The sequence below is a fragment of the Porites lutea genome, chromosome 4 (assembly GCF_958299795.1).
Source record: "Porites lutea chromosome 4, jaPorLute2.1, whole genome shotgun sequence".
NCBI lineage: Eukaryota > Metazoa > Cnidaria > Anthozoa > Scleractinia > Poritidae > Porites > Porites lutea.
Window position 1 is genome coordinate 3,760,067 of NC_133204.1, and position 21,826 is coordinate 3,781,892.

The following is a 21,826-nucleotide window of genomic DNA, read 5'->3' on the forward strand; positions in this document are numbered from 1 at the left end:
AAACCCATAAGGCGGCCATAAATCCTTTCATTTTCGTAGGTTACGGAAACGGTAGGTTTTTTCCCCATACAAATCCTTATATTTTGAATGTTACGCAACAATGCCGATGCTTGCCGATGCTCGCCGATGCCCATATTTCGAGCTTGGGCTACCTGTGGTGACATTAAGCAGTTCTTTCTGTCGTTTGAAATTAATTTCTTCTATAAGTCAAGTTTCACTGCGAATAAGAACGAGTAATTGGTAATAGCAGTTTTAAGGGAGTGGAATAATTTACAACGGCTTGTTTCATGATGTGTACGGCTTAGCAACCATGTAGCAACGACAACGAAAGCCTTTCATTTTCAATTTCCTTCAATTTTATGTTGTCTTTCTGAGATAACACTGTGGTCAAGAACTTGTATAGTTTTCTCATTGTAAGCATATTGTATATACACCAAGGTGAAATTGCTCACAGAAATCAAATAGCCCTTGTATAAACAATGCTATCATTACAACAAGTGAGGTAATCTTTCCAAAAATAATAATCATCACACCATTCAGTCCCTGTACTGCTTTTCCATGACTTCTCCAGGTTATTATGGAAAGTCATACATAAACAAGACACTTCTCACAGAGGGCATACTTTGTATCAATCTTTAATATTTCTCCTAACTAGTACTGTATGAAAAGTATGTGAAAAATGTTTGAGAATGCTGTGATAGACAACTGCATTTTGCAGTTCCATCCAGGAATGGGCAAACTAAATTGGTGGGTGAGCACACGGCACAAACAGCAAACAAGAAAAAATTAATAATAATTAATCAGGACTTAAAGGTGTTGCAACAGTTGACAGGAAGCTTACTGACAAGTCCCAATGCCTCTCTTTTGGATCTCTGCTGCTTAGAGGTTCAATGGGGTTTTTTTCATTTAGAGAAAATCCATTGAAAAAGCAAGGGCAAGTGTTAAATTAGCTACTTGAAGATCTTTTCGCATTCGCGACTGCACTTACTAAACACAAATGCTCCAACAAACCTCTGTGGCAGAGAGAGACTATTTAAGCCGCAACCTTCGCTTATCCACTAAAAGGGAATTTCCTCACAGTGTTCTCCAAACATTTCTTAAGGCCCTTATGACAATACTACTTATTCTTTTTCCTCCTTTAGTTTTGCGACAAATATAAGGAAAAATTAGATGTTACAGTCTCTATTAGGGCTTACAGGGCTACCCAACATACTTTACAGTAATGTGATAAAAGCCAGGACATAGATGCAAGAGAAGATGTGGCAGGGACAGTGCCAATGATATGGTCATATGTACCCACTTCATGATGCACAAATTCAAACCAGCTGAATTTCGTGCTGCAACATGTTGTGGGGTAAAAATCTTGTCCCCCAAAACAAGGAATCTTTTCATAAAATCAAGCCAGATCAGAGGGCTTGCCTCTGCATCATGTCCCTGCTTCATGACACACAAACTCAAACCAGCTGAATTTAATGAAACATGTTGCAGAGATAAATTTTGTCCTCACAATAGATTTGTCAACACAACACAATGTCTGCCAGGAAAGGGGGGGGGGGACTTGTCTTCACATCTTGTCCCTGCTTCATGACACGCAAATTCAAACCAGTTGAAATTTCACCCAACATGTTGCAGGGATAGAATTACATGTATGTCCCTGCCACAGGATTTTATGTAAACCCATGTCAAATCAGGGGATGTGTCGCTGCATTGTGTCCCTGGTTTATGTCTGGCCTAAAACACGTACTATAAAGGCGAGTCCCAGCTAACAATTTGTGGTGTACAATGTATGGTGAACACTAAATGTTTACAATGATCACTGACTTGATCTTTAGAAATATTGTATGAATAATCAAACCAAACAACAGCAACTCTAGGTTGGTTGGTAAAATAAAACAGAAACAAAAGATAAACTGACCAAAATAATATAACTATGTGGTTAAAACATGACATGCCCAACTGTCTGCACTATAACTACCGGTAGCTCCAATAAATCAGGGAAATTACTTTGTACAATGACATGGAATGCATGTGCACTTTATCCTCAACCAAACAAATGGCAAACATGTTTAATTATCTCCGGCCTGCGATCCAAAAGACTATCTAGTACCTATACACTTTAATCCTTTCTTTCAAATATTAGTGACAAATTCTTAGGTACACATGCTTATAGTGGTGCATTCAATTGAGTGAATTGTAGAATTCAGATGGTTGGAAACATGGCTGGAAAGATACCATCTAAATATTGCCCAGTGTACAGAATGTAATAATATTACCAAACCACACAAAATTCTTAATTTCTATCCTCATTTTCAATGCCCTCAATTGAATGCACTCTACCTATTGAGGAACATTCTCCCTGGAGCGACAACAGGTTTGTTTTCTGTGTCGAACTTTCACAATTCCCTGCATGAAAGGATCATCGAAGAGGATAGACCATTCAATGTTGATCAACAACCAGTCTAAGCTAGCTATGATACACAGCTAACTTTTAGGGCTGGCCTGACGATCTTACCCTTACATGTCAAGCTATGAAACTAACTCTAAGGTCATATAAAACATACTAATTTGATGGCTTAGTTATTTACAATATTGTGGAATCAACAACACTCGCTATTCTATGTTTAATAACAAATTAGGTCAAATATTCTGTCTATTGTCCTTGCATTTTTCTCTCTGTGATGTCTTTTTGCATGAAATTTGTCTTCTTGTTGATTCCTTGAAAAATTAAACAAACTGCAAAAGAAAAATTAAGCAGTCATGTAATTAAATCTGCACTTAAGAGGAACACAAAAAGAAAAAAAAAACATTCAAATAAATAATGATAAATACTTTTGTTACACAACATTGCATGCTTAAGACATTGGATGGACATGTAAAAGAAGTGGGCAATGTTAATTTACTATGCACATTGTGGGCAAGTAATGTTATTTTGCTATGCACATTGTGGGCAAGTAATGTTGTTTTACTATGCACATTGTGGGCAAGTAATGTTATTTTGCTATGCACTTTGTACATGATAACAAGATCAAGAACTGAAAAAGAAAGTGAAGAGGAACAATAAGCAAAAGAATTTACCCAAATTCGAATTTGGTTTCGATTCTATACAGTAATTGTTGCCTGACTTCACAATACGAAGTACAACGAATGACGAACAAACACTCAAACTTAATTGGAGACTTAGTAATGTTCTTACGCCTCTCACGTCATTAGAAACCTTCTACTCTCAGGGTTGTATATAAGAGCCGGTAGCCGGCAAAGTTGGCCAGCTTCTCTGCAAGGCTTTGCCAGCTCTTTTGATTTCTTCAAGAGTCAAGATATGGTGAGGAGATGATGTTTATCCGGTCTAAACTTAGGCTCAATAAAAATATAAATTTGCAGTGCCTATCGTTAGCTCCAGCAAAACCACCATAAAGATACAAAAAATATCATTCCCCTATTTGTTTACACGGTTGTACATTGATTGTCACGCTATATTTGCAGCTTAATTCATCTCTCTGATGTCAAAGTTTCAAGGCCCAAAATGCCAGGATGCATTTTCCAGCGTTCAGTTTTCAAAATATTTGCGGGGGAGCAGGCCCCTGGACCCCCCTAGAAATGATTGGCTTAAGCCTGTCATATGGCTCCTCTGGACCCACAACTGTCTACTTTTCAAAAAACTCCAGCTACTTAAAACCTTAAAGAAAACCCTGACTCTATAAAATAACAAATGCTGCTCAGGGTTTAATTCTTGCGAGAAATTCCTGAACTACGCAAATTTAAGATACAGTTAGCAGTTGACAACTCTTAAGGAAATGTGCATTCATTCAGAAAGCTTGGGTGATACTTTTGCGTCGAAACCTTAGTAAAATTAATCAAACGGCATTTTGCATCATTCAAATAGCAGAAGTCGTCAGGTTATGTGAACTTGAAAAGCAATCTATGACTTTTTATCTGTCAAATAAACGTTTAATATGCAACAGTGTGAACAAAGTCTCAAGACGCTTCTCATTGCTTTAGTTCTTTGGCTTGTCTTTCAAATTCTACTTGCCGATTTTTTTTCGATTTCCTGTTCCTAAATGTCCATTGGCTTTATCCTAGTTGAATTGCTGGTCATCAGTGTCAACTGGGTGTTTATAGTGTTTTTTTCGCTGGAAAATTTACTTGTAATTTGACCTCCTGAGCTGAATTGTTGTTTTCCTGATATGCAATAGTTTGATATTTTGTCCTTCGCTTTTTGTGAGACATGATTGACAGCGTACATAAAAGTTTTGTTTGAATATAAACATTCCCTTTTTTAACTTGAATTGGTCTTGTTTTGAGCACACAGTCACTTGTGTGAATAAACCATGCCGTACAGCAGGTACAACACGCAAGTCACAGGTGCAGGATAAACTACAGGTCACTATGCTATTGTAAATAAACAACACTTAAAGTGTGTCCTAGCCCTAATCACAATCCAAAATATAATTTTAGCTTAAGGTAAAACTGCTTGTCTCAGTTATTCATCAATAGAGCAGTGACCTGCACTACTGACCTGTTACGTGTGACCTGTGTTTTGTACCTGCCACCATGCCGTGTTGTATTACAGCTGTAACACAACACCATTTAAACACTAACACTATGTAACTCTATGTTCTAGAGTATGTCTATGTAAAATTATCAAGAAATCAGTCTGGGTGAATCTTTTGTTTTGGTTTTCTGGTCTTGGGAGACTCAATCCTGGCCTCAATTCTCAATAGCTTGTTATCGATTTTAAGGAAGGCATGATGACGGTTAATAGGCTAAGCTTTCACAGAAATAGAATACTCAATACCATTCCATTCATATCGGCAGTTCGGGAGCATTTCTTTCCTTTTGTTTGAATAAACAAAACGAAAACAATGAAGCATTAAACAGTGAATAACAAAAGCGAAAGCTAGTTTCAAAAATGCGCTTTCAAACTAGTTAATGACTTTGGGTAAATACAAAAAACGTGCTTGTGTTCTGCGTGTGCGTTGGTCACTTATCTCTGGGCTGTACTGTAGCCGTAGAGGAACAATGCCCTCTGGGAATCATCCAACTTGGCAAAAGTTATGCATTCTCAAGTATGAAAACAACCAAATTAAGACACACAATATAACTATATTTTGGTGAAAGCCCCGCATACCTTTCAGGAAAAAAACAGCATGCATAACTGAAAGGCTTATGGTTTAAATGTGGCTGTTTTGCACCCTAAAAGGCGACATGCAAAGTTTGTTTAAATTCTTTCACAGCAAATTAACTTTTCACTCATTGTCGGTGATAAAACTAATCTTAACTTTCATTTTTTGGAACCAAAGTTTAATCAATAGATCTATCATAAATATGTTTATCCATCCCTCACAAATCATTAAAAGCATCTGGATTTGATGAAAATGTCAGAAGAAAGCTTTTCAGTTGCACTGAGTTTCATGAAAGCATGAAAGAAAAATTTTCCAAATTCATTTAGAGTCTTGATTACTTCACTGCTAACATTAAGAGAACATGCCAGTTTCACTTTCCAGAACTTGTTCAACTTCACCTAAAATTACTCAAGTTTGCGTTCTGATGTATTTTGAAGGTAGAACGTCAAGAGTAGACAGAAGAGGGGGCGCCCTGGAAATGCTGGAGGCAGCGCACTGGCGTGGCAGAGTTTAAGAATATGGGAATCATTTGGACTGAGGCAGTAAAAACAGCCCAGAGCAGTGTTTAAAGAGGAGCATCGTTGATGGCCCCTGCTCCACTTGGCGCCAAGGGCCAAAGAAGTAGTAGTCATTGGTGAAACATCATTAAAAGACACCAGTATCAGACCATCTATAAAGTAATTTTTGAGACTTGGGCAGTAAACTATTTATGGCTATAGTGAATAATTTAAAACCTTGAAATTACTTGCAGTTTTCAATCAACAAAACTAGCAGAAAAGAATGTGTCAAATAGAGTAGGAATTAGCCTCTATAATAACAGATAGCAAAAAACAGTTTGCACATTAAAAGTAACCTTAATGTTTACTTTGTTTTATTACCCCAAGAGGGGGCATGCACTTAAGAAGTAGAATTCGCATTGGAACACGTTAACTTTTGTTTCAGCAGCATAGATGCGGTTGAAGTTAATTTCGCCGAGTAAGCGTTGTTCATAAGAGCGTACACAACTGTAATTTAGGGTAGAGTTCTTAGCAGAGTATTAGAATTACACTTAAAAAGGGGAAAGATCATCATCACGAACTTGAATTTCTATTCAAATCCTACTCACTTCAATACTCAAACAGCTAAATGTAAATCCGATTTATAAACTATTGGAAAGGAATCGATGAAAGTGAAATAGATGTTCAAAACCACGTAAAATACACAAGAGAATTTTCAAGTTTCTAAATAGGATGGAATAAGATGCAAATCATATAAGTTTGTGCCTAAAACAAACAACAAAAAAAGCAAAATATTGTCTACTTACTGTTATTCTTTCTACAAAAGTAAGATTTTAATTTCCTCCCACTACAGGAATCCCAGCGGGAGTCGAGCTGATTGGAACACTGATTCCTTGGTAGCCTCCTTTCGACTGCATTTGGACTTGAATTGATCCGAGCTAAAAAAAATCATCAGACATTTTAAGACTGCTTTAGCACCCTACTTGATAATCAGCTTCTGTTTATCCACCTTCATTATTGTCAATAGCACGACCTACAATGTGGGGTGCGAAAAAAACAAGGGGAAAATTTGTATTTCAAAGCTGAAAGATTCTCGAAGAGTGGTTACATAGGTGTCACAGAACCTACTCAAACAATAACTTCAGTCCATTTGTAAGATAATTGTTAAACGTAAATAAAAGATTTAGAAGGAGTTAAATTTTGCTGTAGATCAAAATTCAAGAACAATTATTTTTACGACAAATAAAAGCAAATCTCTCGAGTTAAACTTACGTCTGAGCCGGACGCCATATCGCCGCTTCCTATATGACCCGTGTGCTGTGGACAGCATCAAAACCAAAACTTGAGTTTAATTAAAGTAACACGTTTCTATCTGTGAGGATAAAATCACACTACAAAACAAAGAACTTACTTTAAAATTCGTTGGCTGCCCAATCATGGAACGATCTATTTTTCTTCTTCTCTGTAAAGTTAAGAATACGAGCAAAGAATTTTTTGTTAGAATGGATCGCGAATCGGCGCGTAGCACTGGCATGCATGCTCCAACAATATCCGTACCGGTTGAGGTTGCTCGGTAACACAACAAGGAAAACACACCCATAACTCGCTCATTGTACTCTACGGAGTTCTTCCGATCGACAGCAGTACACGATACAGTTTGTCTTATCTAAATTTTAGCCGCAAAATCATGGCGAACTTGTCTACTTTACGGGTTCCACTTCGATTTCCTTCCCACACTTCCACGAGGGTGCGGTCACTAAAATTAACTGAGCATTATGGGTACCGGAAGTCGTTTGAATGAAGTAGCTTCCTCTTTGCATTTGAAATACAAATAGCTCCCAGCTTTGAGAAATTTTTGACCCCAAAATTCGCTGAAAATGCTGGCGTTGGAACCAAGGTCAAATACAGTGATAAGAGTGAGCAGGCTTTTTAATATGTTCAATATAAAAACGAATGCAATACGTGAACATGACAAGAATTTCACTTAAGAATGTACACTGAGTATTGTCGTCTTTAAATTCTTAGATACAGTCCAATTTTCTGGGCTCTTACTCATCCTTATAAAGAAAAATTCTGAAATTTAACGTGACATGAAAATGTTAGAACTTGCAGAGAAGGCAGTATTTTCTAATAAATTCACAATTTCTTTTATCTATTTGCAAGTTGGAAATGACAAAGCAGAATTAACACAACTGACTGACACCCATTCCATTTATGCCAGTGCTTCTGAAAGGTTTGCACGATATTTCACCAAGGTCGCCACTTGGCCTTGCCCTATCAAACTTTAATCCTAGGTTTTCCCAGATGGTATCTTCCCTTTCTCTATTAAAAAATATTTGCTTAATTCCGACATTTTAATAGAGGTGGTGATCCTCGGAAGTGTTTGTAATAAGCCTCGAAGTCTCTCGTTCATGTGTGATTCTTTCTGATTCTCGAACTTTTGCCATGGAAATTTGAGTTTTTAAACCAGGGACTCGGCGTCTCGGCGAGTCTCGGATTTTACCAAACGCTGAAAAAGAGAAATTTGCAGATTATGCACTTTCTGTTCTCAGGCCGGTTGTTGTTCTCGATCGCGTGCCACTTCAAGTCTTTATAGTTCAGCTTTTCTTAGCAACGTCAAAATGAGTTAAAAATTTCGTCAATACCCTGCAAACATGGAAAATCGACTACCGGAAAACAAGGAACTGGGAACAATTGCATAACAGGATACACCAAGATACCTAAGATACACACACTGTTTCCTACCGACTTATCAAAACCATAATCGAGGAAACGAAAGAAAGCTTAACACGTATTAAATAATCAACTCGATGCATATTTTTCTGTAATAAATTTCCTCAGTTTAGTAGTTTCGTGCAAGTGTATGTGATATTTTTATAAAACGAACAATTCACGTCTATACGTACGCAGATAATATTTGTTTCTCACAATGTCAGATATTGGAGTTACAAATTGGTGACAAGCAAGGTGTGATATTCCTACCGAAACTTACCAACTTTATCGTAGCCAAACACGATAATTGCTTCGCTATTACGTTGCGACAACAGCGACTATCGCTAGAATTTTACAGATTTTTTGCTTTGTTTGAAAAAATCACTTTACATTTCAATGGGGTAAAGCAGACGTGTCGAGATGGTTACAAAAAGAACAATTCATATCCTGTTTTGCATCTCATTTCTCGCGATCGCAGTCAACTGTGGAGCTAGAAGTTTCGACAATGGTTGCCAAAATTTGAAGCCAAAAGTTTCCATCCTTCTCCATTTCACTTTCAGGCTAATTTCTCAAAGAGAAAATGAAGATCTAAAGCCACTTAGAAATAAATGCTCTTGATGAGAAGAGAGCGTAAGCACGTAGGACAAATTTTGATCTCATCTACCATGGAAATTTGTATAAATTTACAAAGACAACAGAAATATTTGCCAAAGCATTTGGGTATTAAAGAGTTTTGATTAAACACATTCACAAAATTAACTTATGTAGACGTAAAAGGGGTACAAGAGGCAACTGCAAAATATCAGGCGGTGGAAAATCCCTAACAGTTGTGCAATTGGTATCGATCACTGATCAAAAACATGACTGACATAGCTTTCTCGTGTTCTTGAATTAGGGGCGAAACAACGCATGTTGAAAAGGATTTAGATGTCTTTACGCAGTACATTGACATACATTTACGAAAGGTTTGAAAACTGACTTCAGATTAAGGTCGAATGTAAAGCGCTAAGAACAACTAAACCTTACCTGTTCTGTCCCCCTTGAACGCGCTCCAAAACATGCTCCAAAGCTCATCGCCATTTTCCTTGCCGTGTGGCAGCAAACAACTGTTGACTTCTGGTCTTTTGTTCTCACCAAAGCGAAGTTAACTTACTAAAAAAGCTCTAAGGGCTGCTAGGAGCGGCTATTTTGAAGTAGAAACAGAAATTATCAGCAAGGTAAAGGGAATAAAGTTGAGTTACGGTAAAATGCCCTCCTGCAGTCGCGCGCGCGTATGTTCTATCAAGTAGTATCTATTTTCAGCACACTGTCAGATGACCAAAAATATGCGACAAGTCATTAGCATACAATCTTGTTTACTCGGCACCAAAACCGTTTACTGTTTTTTTAATGGCCTCGGCAGCGAATATCCTGTTAATATCCTGGCCAGTTTGAAAATGATCCAATGATGTTTTAAAAACAAACAAGTCACCTCAGTTCTCGGCTGAACTGAAATAATTTTCTTTGGCGACAACCCCTCCCCAGTAACGAATAAGGTAATAAAGTAGGGCCAACGCAGTGCCCCCCGCAAGTTATGGGAAATACCCAGCCTAATCATTGTGTCAAGGACACAATATAACCAGTCAAGCTAGCTTAAGTTGTAAATAGATGTGATCTATATGGCAATGGAAATGAAATGTACAAATTGTAAAGAGACAAAATTAATTTTCATGGCCACGTGCGGTCATGTGCTCTCTGCGTGTGTACCGGTAGTAGCCAGGCAGTACTGACTTGCGGTTTGTAAACCGCACGACTCGACGACGTGCCCACTTATATGAAACCTAAAAATATTGTCGAGTCTGTTCTTCCAGGGACATCAACAATTCCCTTAAGGTATGGGTACAATTCCTAGTAGTAAGAGTTCTGCTACAAGGGTAGTAGCAATTCAGGCGCTCTTTTTGGGTGTGGTGTGCGACTCGCCTCTCATTTGCCCGGGATAGCCATAATATCCCGGATTTCGGGGGACTACCATATGACAAAGATGGCGATGCTCGTTCCAGGGGAACGGTATTTCCCATAACGGCTTATACGGGGAGCCTCTTTCACGCTTCAGGTACATGAAAGGGCAGAGATTTTTCCAGTTAAAGTATAAAAAAGGGTAGGAAAATCTATGCTTTCGATCTGTAAAAAGCCCAAGGGTCTAACAGAAAACTTTCCGGTTTTGTTATTTATTCATATTTAAATGACAGTGCATTTACAGCAGTTAAAAGGATGCAAAATTCTAAACTAGGTATGTGAAAGGGGCACCATTTGTTAATACAAGGTTTATAAAAGAGGTACCTTTTCTGTTAAAAATGGCATATAAAAAGGGGGTAAGGGGTCGGACCTCGGGGTGCATGCAGTCTCCCCGATAATTTAACTCTGTTAAGTACCCCCCAGGGTGCTGATGTCTTGTTGAGGGGCGATTTTGGTTCATTCAGCGTTTTCAGGGAAGAAACCTTTTTAGCTTTTTTACATTTAAAGACATCGATCACGGTTGTCTGTAAAGAGAAAACTGATATAATCACCATCGAATTGTGTTGAAGAGAGCATTCAATCAAACATCTTTTGCGTTATGAGCTCCTGCTTTTACCTAATTTAAAATTAAGTCAATATTGTTCTAATATTGGTCCTAGTAATGAATTGCACCGGGGCTGTCTGTTTCCGTAAGGCCTCTCTTTTCGGGGTCAAACAAAGCCTGAACCAGGTCCGATTGGTCTAGTTCTTAAGGGTTTAATTTCAATTTTTCAATAAGTAGTCCCATCCTTTTCTTACGTGAGTCGCCCCCGGGCAAAAAAACAACTTTACACACGTACACACGACTTCAGAAGGCATCACTGTTTACAACCATGGTTTTTATTATTCAAATATTTGTTACTAGTGAAATAAAAGAATCTTGTTATATGATGTGCCCCTGGTGACGTCAGCGTGAGTATCGCTATCGCTATACCGTAAAGGATGATGGGATTTCACAAGTTGAAGTATATTGTATCGACAGGGTATAGAAAAATCGGTAATTTGGTTGTATTTATTCGTAGAAGTACGCGGCCGGGATCGCGGGTAACAGTACGAGCCTCCATATTGTTTTGATCGAATACCGCCCAAAATTAAAATCCTTACTAAATCAAGCCACCCAAAAATTCCAGTAAAATTCCCACCCAAACAAATCCCACAATCCGGAAAATCTCAACCCCCCCCCCCCCCAAAATCCTTCGATCATACCCGTCACTCGAAATCCGGAGTACTCCCCTGGGATCCCTTCCCGTGTTCCTCCTTCCACTATGTGGGTACCCCGGCCAAGTTAGAGTTAACCTGTTCCAGGCTCCAAGATTGCGCGCGTGGAAGGGGGGATAAGATTTTCCCGCCGCAATCCCCTTTCCTAGGTCACGCGGGTTCCCTTTGCTTGTTTTATCTTCGCAACGTCCCTACTATCCGAGAGCTTAACACAGGCTAAGTTAGGGTAGGTTCGTGAACCCAGTCTGGAAATAAAATTAAAAACTGACTCCTTTTTAAGGAGAAGACACGCAAAAAGGTACTTTATAGTTTGAACAGGTGATTCTCAAATGCTTTTTTCTTTTCACGCAAAAGGATTCATAAAGTACATAATTCTAAAATGAGCTTATTTTAAACAGAATCGTTTTGTTAGTACCTATGTAAGGTAGTTAGCGACCATGATCCTGTGCTCTCAGCGAGTTCACCTGTTACCAGGCTTTGTGTGGCAGGCGTTCGAAGCAAGGCAAAGGAAAGGGATAGAACGATCAGAATTAACGAATCAATTCACTTCCACATCAAGGAGACACAACACTAATGTTTCTTTTGAAACCATAACCCCTTCATTCTCAAGTCTTTACTCAGTTAAGCCAAGCGAAAATGCCTCCCCCCACCCCCAGTAGAGCTAAGATCCGCTTTTTCCGTACACCGTAGACGCATCTTAGTTACAGTGTACTTTTCGAGAACGGAATTCTGAAACCAAGATGTGCATTTTTCAAAAAGATCGGTTATTCAAACGGAATTACACCGCGTTTTAAGCAATTTTCAATTTGGCAAAGCCCCGATACAACATTGTTCAAGGCGAATACAGTAAACACCCGCTAATAAGAACCTGTGGATTAAGAACTTCCTGGGAGTGACACTTTAATACCCAAAAATTCAAGAACTTGTTTAGCCAAGCAAGACCAAGCAGGTTCTTATATGTGGGTTATTATGATAAACTATATATAAATTCAGTAATCAGTTTTGTTAGGGTTATGATAATAACATTATGAATAAATAGAAAGTTTATTTATTTTTCTGGTAATCCACAACCTATCATCTCCTTCAGAAAGATTACGAACCTAATTAAAAACCTACTTACCTTCAATTGCCAACAAGTACCCCAAAATAGAAGAACATATTTTGCCAGACTTAAAAAAAATAGGTTGTTATAAGCGGGTGTTTACTGTAGCGTCCAAAAAACAAATCTTTCTTTGTCAAAAACCAACTTACTGACTCTATAAGGGCAGCCTAAGAATAATATATATCGTTCAAAAACCGCGACCCACAGTCTCTCGTGAGTAAGTCTACGGGTTCCTTTTGTCTGGGTGTTCATTGTATATAAGGAAGTTTATTTAACGGTAATTGTTTGGTGTTAAATTATATACATCTAGTAATAACATAAACCAGTCTTGTTTTGGCATCTATCTATCTTTTTTTTCTTCTTCCTCCTCATCTTCGTCGACCTCATCTTTGCCTAGTCCTTCATCTTCAAATCCCTGATCTGTATCAGGCTCTTGAAGAAACGTGTTAACAAGGCATTCGACCAACAATCTGATAACGGGAAGTAACAACAAACCAAACAGAATTCCAGCGATAAAGATGAAAACAGCGGCACTTTTCCGTATTTGAATGATGTGCTACGATAAAACAAAACATGACCATTAGTGGGTAACCGGTTGAAGTAGTTCAATAAAATAGCGTGTGCAACATATCTCGTTTATTAAGCCATATTGAGACGAACCTAGAGCAACAAAAGTGAAATATAAATCTCGTTCTTTACGCCACGTTGAGACAAACTTAGAATGGCAAAATTACAGGCGGCATCCGTCAGCATTTCGTGCGACTTGTCTATAAATTTCGGGCGAAGCAACTTTGCTTTCGGGCGACTTGACCGTAAACCTCAGTAGTCACACTAACAGCAACCTGTTACAGCGCGACACAGGGGCGACTTGACCGTGAGCCTCAGTGGTGACACTAAAAGCAACCTGTTACAGCGCGACACAGTCACGTGCAATGCATCTATTTACAAGGGCATGTCAATACAGGAACGAGTATAGCTAAGACGTGAAGTACAGACAAGAACACAATGTCTGGAGACACAGGAAATTGTTCCAGGATAAGTTTCTTTGGTGATTTTCCAAGGTTGTCGCTGACTGATTCAAATAATTCATTCCGTTGCAAAAAAAATGTTGTAGAACCGTCTGCACGAAGGTGATAGTGCCCTTGGAACAATTTTATGAAGTTCATTAAGTTGAACTCTGTTGGGACAAATTTCCTGTCGCTGGAAAATTTCCCTGGGAAATGCTCCTACGACACGCATGACCCTTTATGTTTCCCACCCTTTTGGTATTTCTAATATTGTCAAAGTCGAGTACATGGAGAGATAGAGTAATAAAACATTGAAGTAGAGGAAAAACGTCCATACCTTTGCATCATTCATGAGTTCTTCAATGAAGATGTCACTAAAATAATGAATAAATTTCAGATTCAGACACTTTTGAAGATGACATCACTCCTGACTCATCATTATTTTGCACTCATGGAACAGGTTAAAATTCATTCACCCTTGGAAGTCATCCACAGATGCACTGAAATCCTTTTTCATCCTGTTTAAGAGGAAACTTTCATCCTTTGCTTTGTACTTCCTCATCTAACTCAGGTGGCTAAGTTATTACTGGTGACATAATACTAAGGGTGGGGGTGGGGGTAACTTTGCACTTTGTACCCTTACCAAGGATTGGGAGGGGGAATTAAGCAAGTACTACAAGGAGCTCCAGTTTAAGCTCCGAGTGTAACGGTCTTCTTGGCCCAAACAGCACAGGGCTGTTTTGTAGCAGCACCTAGTGTCTTCCCCCTAACTGCTGCTCCAGGATGGCCACTAGTAAATTAGTTTTTGCACAAAACATAGGGTAGTACTCTAGCAGCACCTGGTGCCCCCGTGGGGTAGCCCCTTGGGACCTTATTCTAGCAGAACCCTGGTACACTTTGGGTGACAATGAAGATCTTAGTGCTTATAGAAAAGCATTGAAATGTAAGTGCTGGGCCACGTTGAATTCATAGTTTCAGCAGAGCTTTTGTGCTCCCTTCATTATTACTATTATTACACTTACAATTTGCTAACTGGAGGAGGAACTGGTTGAGATGCAGCTAATTTATAACCTTCTTCTATGAATTTGATAAATGATTCTTCATCCATCTTGCCCTCTGAATACAAATACTGCTTTCCCTGCTTAAGACTGACAAAAATAGTTCTATAATCACTTCAATGCTCTACAAGTTCCCACTTCCAAGGAGAAAGACACAAATCTATGACGCCATTTGTTACTTTTAATAGTGGAGCTCCACGGGGGTGCTTGCAGGTGAAGCCCCACAGCTCAGAAATTTGGTTATTAATTTGGTAGTGACATGACTGTGCATCCATCCCAACACCAGAGGGAAACCAGTGTGAGATCTAACATTTTCTAGCTCGTGTGGGAGCCTGCAACCGGATATTGGACATCCATGTGGTGGTCAATTTACAGCTGTCAAAAAAAGATTTCCATTGACCAGTATCACATGACTGTGTTGCAGGCTTAGGTATAGCTCATTTGAGGTTACATGTTTTTTTTGAAGTTATCCGCTGACAAGGTACGTAGTTTTCAACTGATCACAGGCTCTTCTAAGTGGATTTCTTTCCAATGGTTACAAGTTCATTGTTTGAAGTAAATTAGAAGTTTACTAAGAGGAGCTCCACCTTAAACTTTGGCTAAATCTATGTAATCCTTATTATCACTACCTGTTATTTTTTTTATGCACAACCCTTGGCCATAGCGTACCTTTACATGCATTGGTAGGAACATTAGTCTTCTATTGCATTAACCCTTTGAGTCCCAATAGTGACCAACAACAATTTTCTCCTAACAATGTCCATACATTGTAAAGAGATAAGGTTGTGAGAATATAAAAAATGATCACAAAAGAGAAAGTGCCTTGACCTTTTATTAAATTCTCTCAACTAATTCTTAAAGGAAATGTATGGAGATCAGTTTGGAGAATTTGTATGTGGATACTGGGGCTTAAAGGGTAAATAAAAATATTGTTTTTCTGTCCTGAAGACCCTAAAGTGAGTTTAAAAACCCTTAATCAGCATTCCTTAACCTCCCAGTACATAGTTACAGGTCAAAATTAAATTCAGGTTAAAATCTTTTTAACCTGGTTTGATTCTTAATTTCCTTTGTGTTCTAGCCCTAATTTTTCATGAAATAGGGCTAGGACACAAAGGAAATTGAGAATCAACCCAGGTTAAAAAATATTAACCTGAATTTAATTTTGACCTGCAACATATGCAATGCCACTATACAAATTGGCATTATTTTGTCAGCAACATTATATTTTAGTTCATCACTCCACACATAATACTACTAGAAGATTAATTCTTTTGAAACAGTTTATACTGTCTTTTGGAGATACAGGAACTGCTGAAATTATAACAATTAAGCTTTTATTAAAGGATATTGTGTGTTTTAACATGACATCACGGTGGCCATATTTGTGTCCCAAAACAATGAAGCGGCAGCCATCTTGTTGTCCCAAACCAGTCCTCTGGGAGTTAAACTCTTTTCTTATGTAAACGCTTTCTTTTGTTCCAATAAATTTGCATAGATGCGAGTGATGTGAGTGAAAACACAGAATCTCTTTGGAAATCAAAAAGAGAAAAAAAGTTAAGAACAGAAAGGAAGAATACTCACAGCGTGACAAAAGGCCATCTTGCTACATCGAATCGCCTCAGTGTTACTGTAAAAGGTAAAAAAAATAAAGAATTACATGTACAATAAAATTGAATATTTTGAAACACAGTGAAATGGGTGCATAAACTCATCATCAGTATACCATAAATTTTTTGTATCATAATAAAAAGTAAAAAATAATATTATTAGACCACAACTCAGGATTTTCAACAAGGTTATAACTAGGTGGCAGAAGCTTTGTAGTAAACCGTAGGTGGAGAAGGAAAAAACTTCACCAAAGGCGCAACCTGGGACTCTGAAGGTGTGAGATTTAAGGGGTCCAGGGGCATATGCAACAGAAAAGAACTGTAACTCAAACTAAAAACTAAATATAACATGACAAGAAACAGAATACATATTTGTTATCTGAGTCTGAATGTTGAAATATGTCAGCTCCCTTTCCATTTCACATGTAGCAAGAAAATGACCAATAGAAATGACCAATGAGACCTAATAAAAGTGCTCATGACGCCATAATATGAACAGTAATTTTTTTCAGGGTGTCTGTACTGGTGAAGTTCCTGTGAGGCAAGAGTTGACTGCATTAAGAACAATGAACTGGTCAAAACTGTAACTCTACCCTACACTGTATGGACTGGTGTAGAAGCACCCATGTATGTGGACATGTATGTGGACTGAGGAAGGGGGGGCATTGGCAGAGGTTTAACTGTAGTTGGAAAGTTTGATTTTGCAAAAACCTCAATTATGTATTTAGTAATACTTTTACATTGGGTTTTCCTGATATACTAAAATAAATAATAAGGTATCTTTCTTTTACATGTACGTACAAAAGTTATTAATTCTGTCCCTTTTGTAAATGTCAGTAAAAGCATAAAATCTCACAAAACACATTTTAGGACTAACTTAAGTCATTACAAATTGATGAAGAATAATAGGGAGAATTAAACAAAATTCATACTTACAACTACTCCTCGGTGGTAACACTAAGGCAAAATTCAACTTGTGGCCTAACCTAAAAAGTTACAACATTTTATTAGACATGTAACTGAATGGAAACACAGATTGTTCATTACAGATCAGATCTCACAAAACAGTAACTCTTATCTTAAGATTATTGGGGGTCAACCTCATTCCTGTATTCCTCTGTTCTTATCCATACTCAGTCTTGTGCTGAATTTGTCTCAAAAAGTCAAACTTAACAGGGATGCCAACTTGGCACTTGGCTTAATGACAGAGAAGCTTTTGGAGAGGTAAAATTCCAAGGTAGAATTCCAACTGGTAGGAGGCAAACCAGTTGGCTATGTACAGGCATGGCTGAGGATTTGAACTTGGAACCACCAAGAACAAATCCAGCTACCGGTCAGGCCTCCAGAAACAACTCCAACTCAGGCCTTCAGAAACAAGTCCAGCACCCTAACCACTCGGCCACTCTGCTTCCCACTGCCTCTGAACATGTCTTTGCAGCAACTTAGAGCCATTGTTGCAGTGAGTCGAGAAACGCTTTGCAGTTAATTGACTTCATGATGCAGTGAAACCACTTGTAGCAAAACAACTTTGCAGCGAAAAGACAGGCACCTTTATGCTAGAATCTTTGGGCTTCAGTGAACTAATAACCAAATATAGTTACTGAACCATCCATTATCAGTTATAAGACACTGGTGGCTTGTTAGGTATTTAGCTGAATTCTTTCTTTCTTTTGTCAGGTTTTCCTCAATACTCACCTCAATTAGCTAACTACACGTGTAGCTATTTGTAACAATAAGTAACAAGTAACAATAAGTATAAAAATAATATCAGACATGGAAGAAATATAACTATATTTACTACAAGATTTATAACTAATAATTCATATATAATTTTTTTTTCAGTTTCGTTTTGAATAAGTGGAGAGAATTAGATTCTTTAATATCATTTTCTATAGTGTTATAATAAGTAGGTCCTTGGAAACTGACAGAAAATTTACGAAGGTTTGTTCTACATGAAGGAAGGTGAAAATCGTTCACGTGTCTAGTGGCATAGCTATGGACTTGTTTGTTTAAAGAAAAATAATTGTTGAACTTTGAAGGCAAAAGAGAATGGTTAAGAGAAAACATAAGTTTACCTAATTCTAGCTGTCTAATATCGGAAAGTTTTAGTAGCTCTAATTCTTTGAAAATAGGGTCTGAATGAGAATCGAAAGTTGATTTAGAAATAATTCTGATAACTCGCTTTTGCAAAGAGACAAGACGGCGAAGATTGGTTTTGTACGTAGATCCCCAGACAATAATACAATAATGAAGATAAGGATAAACTAAACAATAATAAAGAGTTTTTAGACACGGTTTAGGTAGAAAAAATCATGCTCTATTAATGACACCTATTGATTTCGAGATTTTACGAGCTACTTGAGAAATGTGCGGTTTCCAAGACAGATGTTCATCAAGGACTACACCGAGGAAGACCGTTTCCTTAACCTGTTCGATTCTCTGTTCGTTTATGCATACTTGCATTGGAAAATGATACCTTTTCTATCTAGGCTTAAATAACATAAAGTTTGTTTTCTTTAGGTTTAAGGAGAGTTTGTTTGCCTTGAACCAAGTGGATAATTTATTAAGTTCGGAATTGAGTGAGGCTGCCAGGTAGACAGGATCTTTATGGGACATAAATAAATTAGTATCATCAGCGAATAAAATCAGCTCGACGAGCGACGATACATTATTTAAATCATTAATATAGAGCAAGAAAAACAAGGGGCCCAAAATAGATCCCTGGGGGACACCACAGCAGATAGTTTGAGGAGAGGAGCATTGACTGTTAAATTGAACGAATTGCAACCTGTTGGAGAGGTAGCTTCTAACCCAGTCCAGAGCCACGCCACGTATACCATAGTGTTCGAGTTTGTCAAGCAGAATATTATGATCGACAGTATCAAAGGCCTTAGAAAGATCAAGGAAAACGCCAACGGCATGTTCATTGCGATCAAGAGCAAGGGAGATTTTTTCATATAAGTCAATCAATGCTAAAGAAGTTGAATGATTTTTCCTGAAGCCAAATTGATTATCACATAGAATTTCTAGTTTACTTAAATAATTATAAAGACGGTTATAAACAACCTATTCAAGAAACTTAGAAAAGCTAGGGAGAATCGAGATCGGTCTATAGTTCGTAAAGAGTGATCGATCACCGCCTTTAAAGAGTGGTATCACGCGAGCAATTTTCATATGGTCGGGAACAATGCCATGAGAGATAGATAAATTGATTATATATGATTAATTGAACTTAGGAGATTCAAATAAGGTTGTAGTTGTTTTTACAAACTTGAAAATATAGCACACTTACTTTTCTTTAGCTTTTTCTATTGCTTCATCTGCTTTCTTGCATTCAGCACACTCTGGGTCTCTGTCAGTAAATGAGCTGCAAAAGCCAAACATTTAAGTCAAGTTTCATCAACACGATCAAAGTGTGTAATTGATTAGTTATGCAGAAATTATTCTGCACATGCGCAGATTCAAACTAATGTTGCCATATCATAGCAACAAAATGCAGGCTTTTTGCTGAACGCATCCGATATCAATGGATCATACATTGAACGATCAAACCTGTTTTTGAAGAGTGGGAGGGGATGATGATAAAGTGATGATGGTGTGGAAATGAAGAAAACTGCAAAGCAGAAGCTACAGAATAATGAAGGCGTTTGTTGCCTTTCACTGCAGTTCAAAATAACATCAGCTGTTTGGAAAATTTTTATTTGTTTGAATGGCCACTTGAGACATGTCATGACTTTGCTGTGGAGTGGCAAAGGCAAGTGACAAAAAAAAAGTCATGTGTTAAAAGAAAACAAAGCTCATACATATGTACGAATCCCACTTGAGTGAGGTTTAAACGATTACACACTTTGATCTTAATGATGTCATCATGAAAACATATCAGGCTAACGAACAGCAGTGGAACATTATTTTCTCCTGCCCTTCTCAATAAGATTTGAACTGGAAAATAACAAATTTAACCATCGCTTAGGTTTTTCACCTTCAGTCCATCAATCATAATTAGACGAAATGAAACAACCAAATTGGATCGAAATTTGACAATCACAGGGTAAAATTTCTGTATAACCCCACACATTTATTATGCAAACATGTTTCAACTCTATTCAACTATTTGCTAGAAAAAGTATGAAATTCCTGAATGCATATTTAAATAAATATAAGCATATGTGGTTATACCGAAATCTTACTGGTAGTTTTTCTTGGGGGCATATGACATTTCATGTTCGTGTTTAAACTAAAGAACGAACAGATGCTCATAAAATAAAGAGAGACTCAGAAGACAATGGGCAAGCATTTTTAATAGACACTCAGGGCTCAAAGTTAGCGACTAACTGGTCGCATATGCGACTAGTTTTTTGGTTGTGCGCCTAAAATTTCATGTGTAATCGCACCTGTGCACCGTAAAACCCAAAGCACAGTGTGACTGACTTACTTCCGGTCCGACTACATGTACGAACTAGAAAGACGGTGTATGTTTAATTGGTCTTTTCTCCCGATGGATTCTACAAACTCCATTGTTCTTTTTCGTTTCGATGTTTTACTCCATCCCAGACTCTTCTATTTTGTAAAAAACACCGCTGACACATGCAAATATATGCTACGAACGAAACACATACTTTTCGCACTATGGATGATCATGTCGAACGTTCAGTTTTAATGTCAATCAAAACAAAAGCAGTGCCGATTAAGAGCCTTTTTTTCCAGGTAAGAAAGTTTTTTTAAGTCATATTCCAGTTACATGTAAGTCATTGCGCATTTAACAAATTCATTAAAGATTAATTTTCATTCTCATTCAACACACTCATTGTTGTCAGTTTTGAATTGTTTTTCAAGAGTAAGTTTTCTTTAGTCACAACTGTACTGTCAAAAAGAGAAATCAGTATTAAAAATCACAACGGTATTACTGCATAGCAAATAGGCTGTGTTTTATCAATCACAGGACTGAATTAAAAGTAACAAACTGAAGATGACAAATAAACGTGGCACTGTTAAGCTTTTTACTTTTTCATTTGAAATAGATGCTCCCAACATTACAAGCTGTGCTCCTAAAATTTTCAGCTGCGCGCCTAAAATTTCGGCAGTGCGCCTAAAATTTTACATCTGGTAGCACAAGTGCTCCAAAACTCAAATTTAAACTTTGAGCCCTGACACTGTACAAAAAGTACTTGCCCATTGTACTGTCTATTCTACATATATAAGCTCAACTTCGCCTATGATGAACTCACAAAACTATAAACCAGTCTCCCGTCGTTGCTCCTGTTGAAGCTTGCGTCAAGTGCTCGAAATTGTTGTCATTTAGGATCTGAACAGTAGTATCGCTCCAACACTTATGACAAAGAAGGAGCAACGTGCTAAATCGCAGAAAAACATTCAACGTGCTGTCCGCCATCTTGCAAAGCTCAAGTGACTGGGAAGGTTGGGAACGAGTGTTGACGAAATTAGGTTATGATGGCCATATATAGAAAACAAGA

The 21,826-nt window shown here is 37.8% G+C and overlaps 2 protein-coding genes across 3 annotated transcripts; both read right to left on the reverse strand.

Moving 5' to 3' along the window:
* Positions 1–619: 619 nt before the first annotated feature.
* Positions 620–9,629, reverse strand: LOC140935348 (CDC42 small effector protein 2-like). 2 transcript variants are annotated; one of them, XM_073384901.1, is made up of 5 exons: positions 9,356–9,629; positions 7,029–7,079; positions 6,890–6,934; positions 6,424–6,555; positions 620–2,733 (listed from the first exon to the last, which is right to left on the reverse strand). In XM_073384901.1, the coding sequence occupies exons 1-4, from the start codon at positions 9,407–9,409 to the stop codon at positions 6,451–6,453; spliced, it is 255 nt and encodes an 84-aa protein (XP_073241002.1). In that variant the 5' UTR covers positions 9,410–9,629; the 3' UTR covers positions 620–2,733; positions 6,424–6,450. The 2 variants fall into 2 exon arrangements, with proteins under 2 accessions (XP_073241002.1, XP_073241003.1); XM_073384902.1 differs by lacking the exon at positions 9,356–9,629 and adding an exon at positions 7,175–7,370.
* A 3,305-nt stretch (positions 9,630–12,934) lies between these two features.
* LOC140935336 (thioredoxin domain-containing protein-like) lies at positions 12,935–21,758 on the reverse strand. Its single transcript, XM_073384888.1, has 7 exons — positions 21,581–21,758; positions 19,648–19,722; positions 17,292–17,341; positions 16,330–16,375; positions 14,713–14,838; positions 14,028–14,064; positions 12,935–13,239 (listed from the first exon to the last, which is right to left on the reverse strand). Exons 1-7 carry the CDS (start codon positions 21,742–21,744, stop codon positions 13,024–13,026), a joined length of 714 nt encoding a protein of 237 aa, XP_073240989.1. The 5' UTR covers positions 21,745–21,758; the 3' UTR covers positions 12,935–13,023.
* Positions 21,759–21,826: the final 68 nt, after the last annotated feature.

Coding starts and splice junctions, on each gene's coding strand:
- LOC140935348 (XM_073384901.1), bottom strand. CDS start 9,409: ATGGCGATGAGCTTTGGAGCATGTTTTGGAGCGCGTTCAAGGGGGACA. Junction 7,080..9,355: donor GTTCAAGGGGGACAGAACAG/GTAAGGTTTAGT, acceptor TTAACTTTACAG/AGAAGAAGAAAAATAGATCG. Junction 6,556..6,889: donor ATATGGCGTCCGGCTCAGAC/GTAAGTTTAACT, acceptor GATTTTTTTTAG/CTCGGATCAATTCAAGTCCA.
- LOC140935336 (XM_073384888.1), bottom strand. CDS start 21,744: ATGGCGGACAGCACGTTGAATGTTTTTCTGCGATTTAGCACGTTGCTC. Junction 16,376..17,291: donor GTTACCACCGAGGAGTAGTT/GTAAGTATGAAT, acceptor TACCTTTTACAG/TAACACTGAGGCGATTCGAT. Junction 13,240..14,027: donor AACTCATGAATGATGCAAAG/GTATGGACGTTT, acceptor GTTTTATCGTAG/CACATCATTCAAATACGGAA.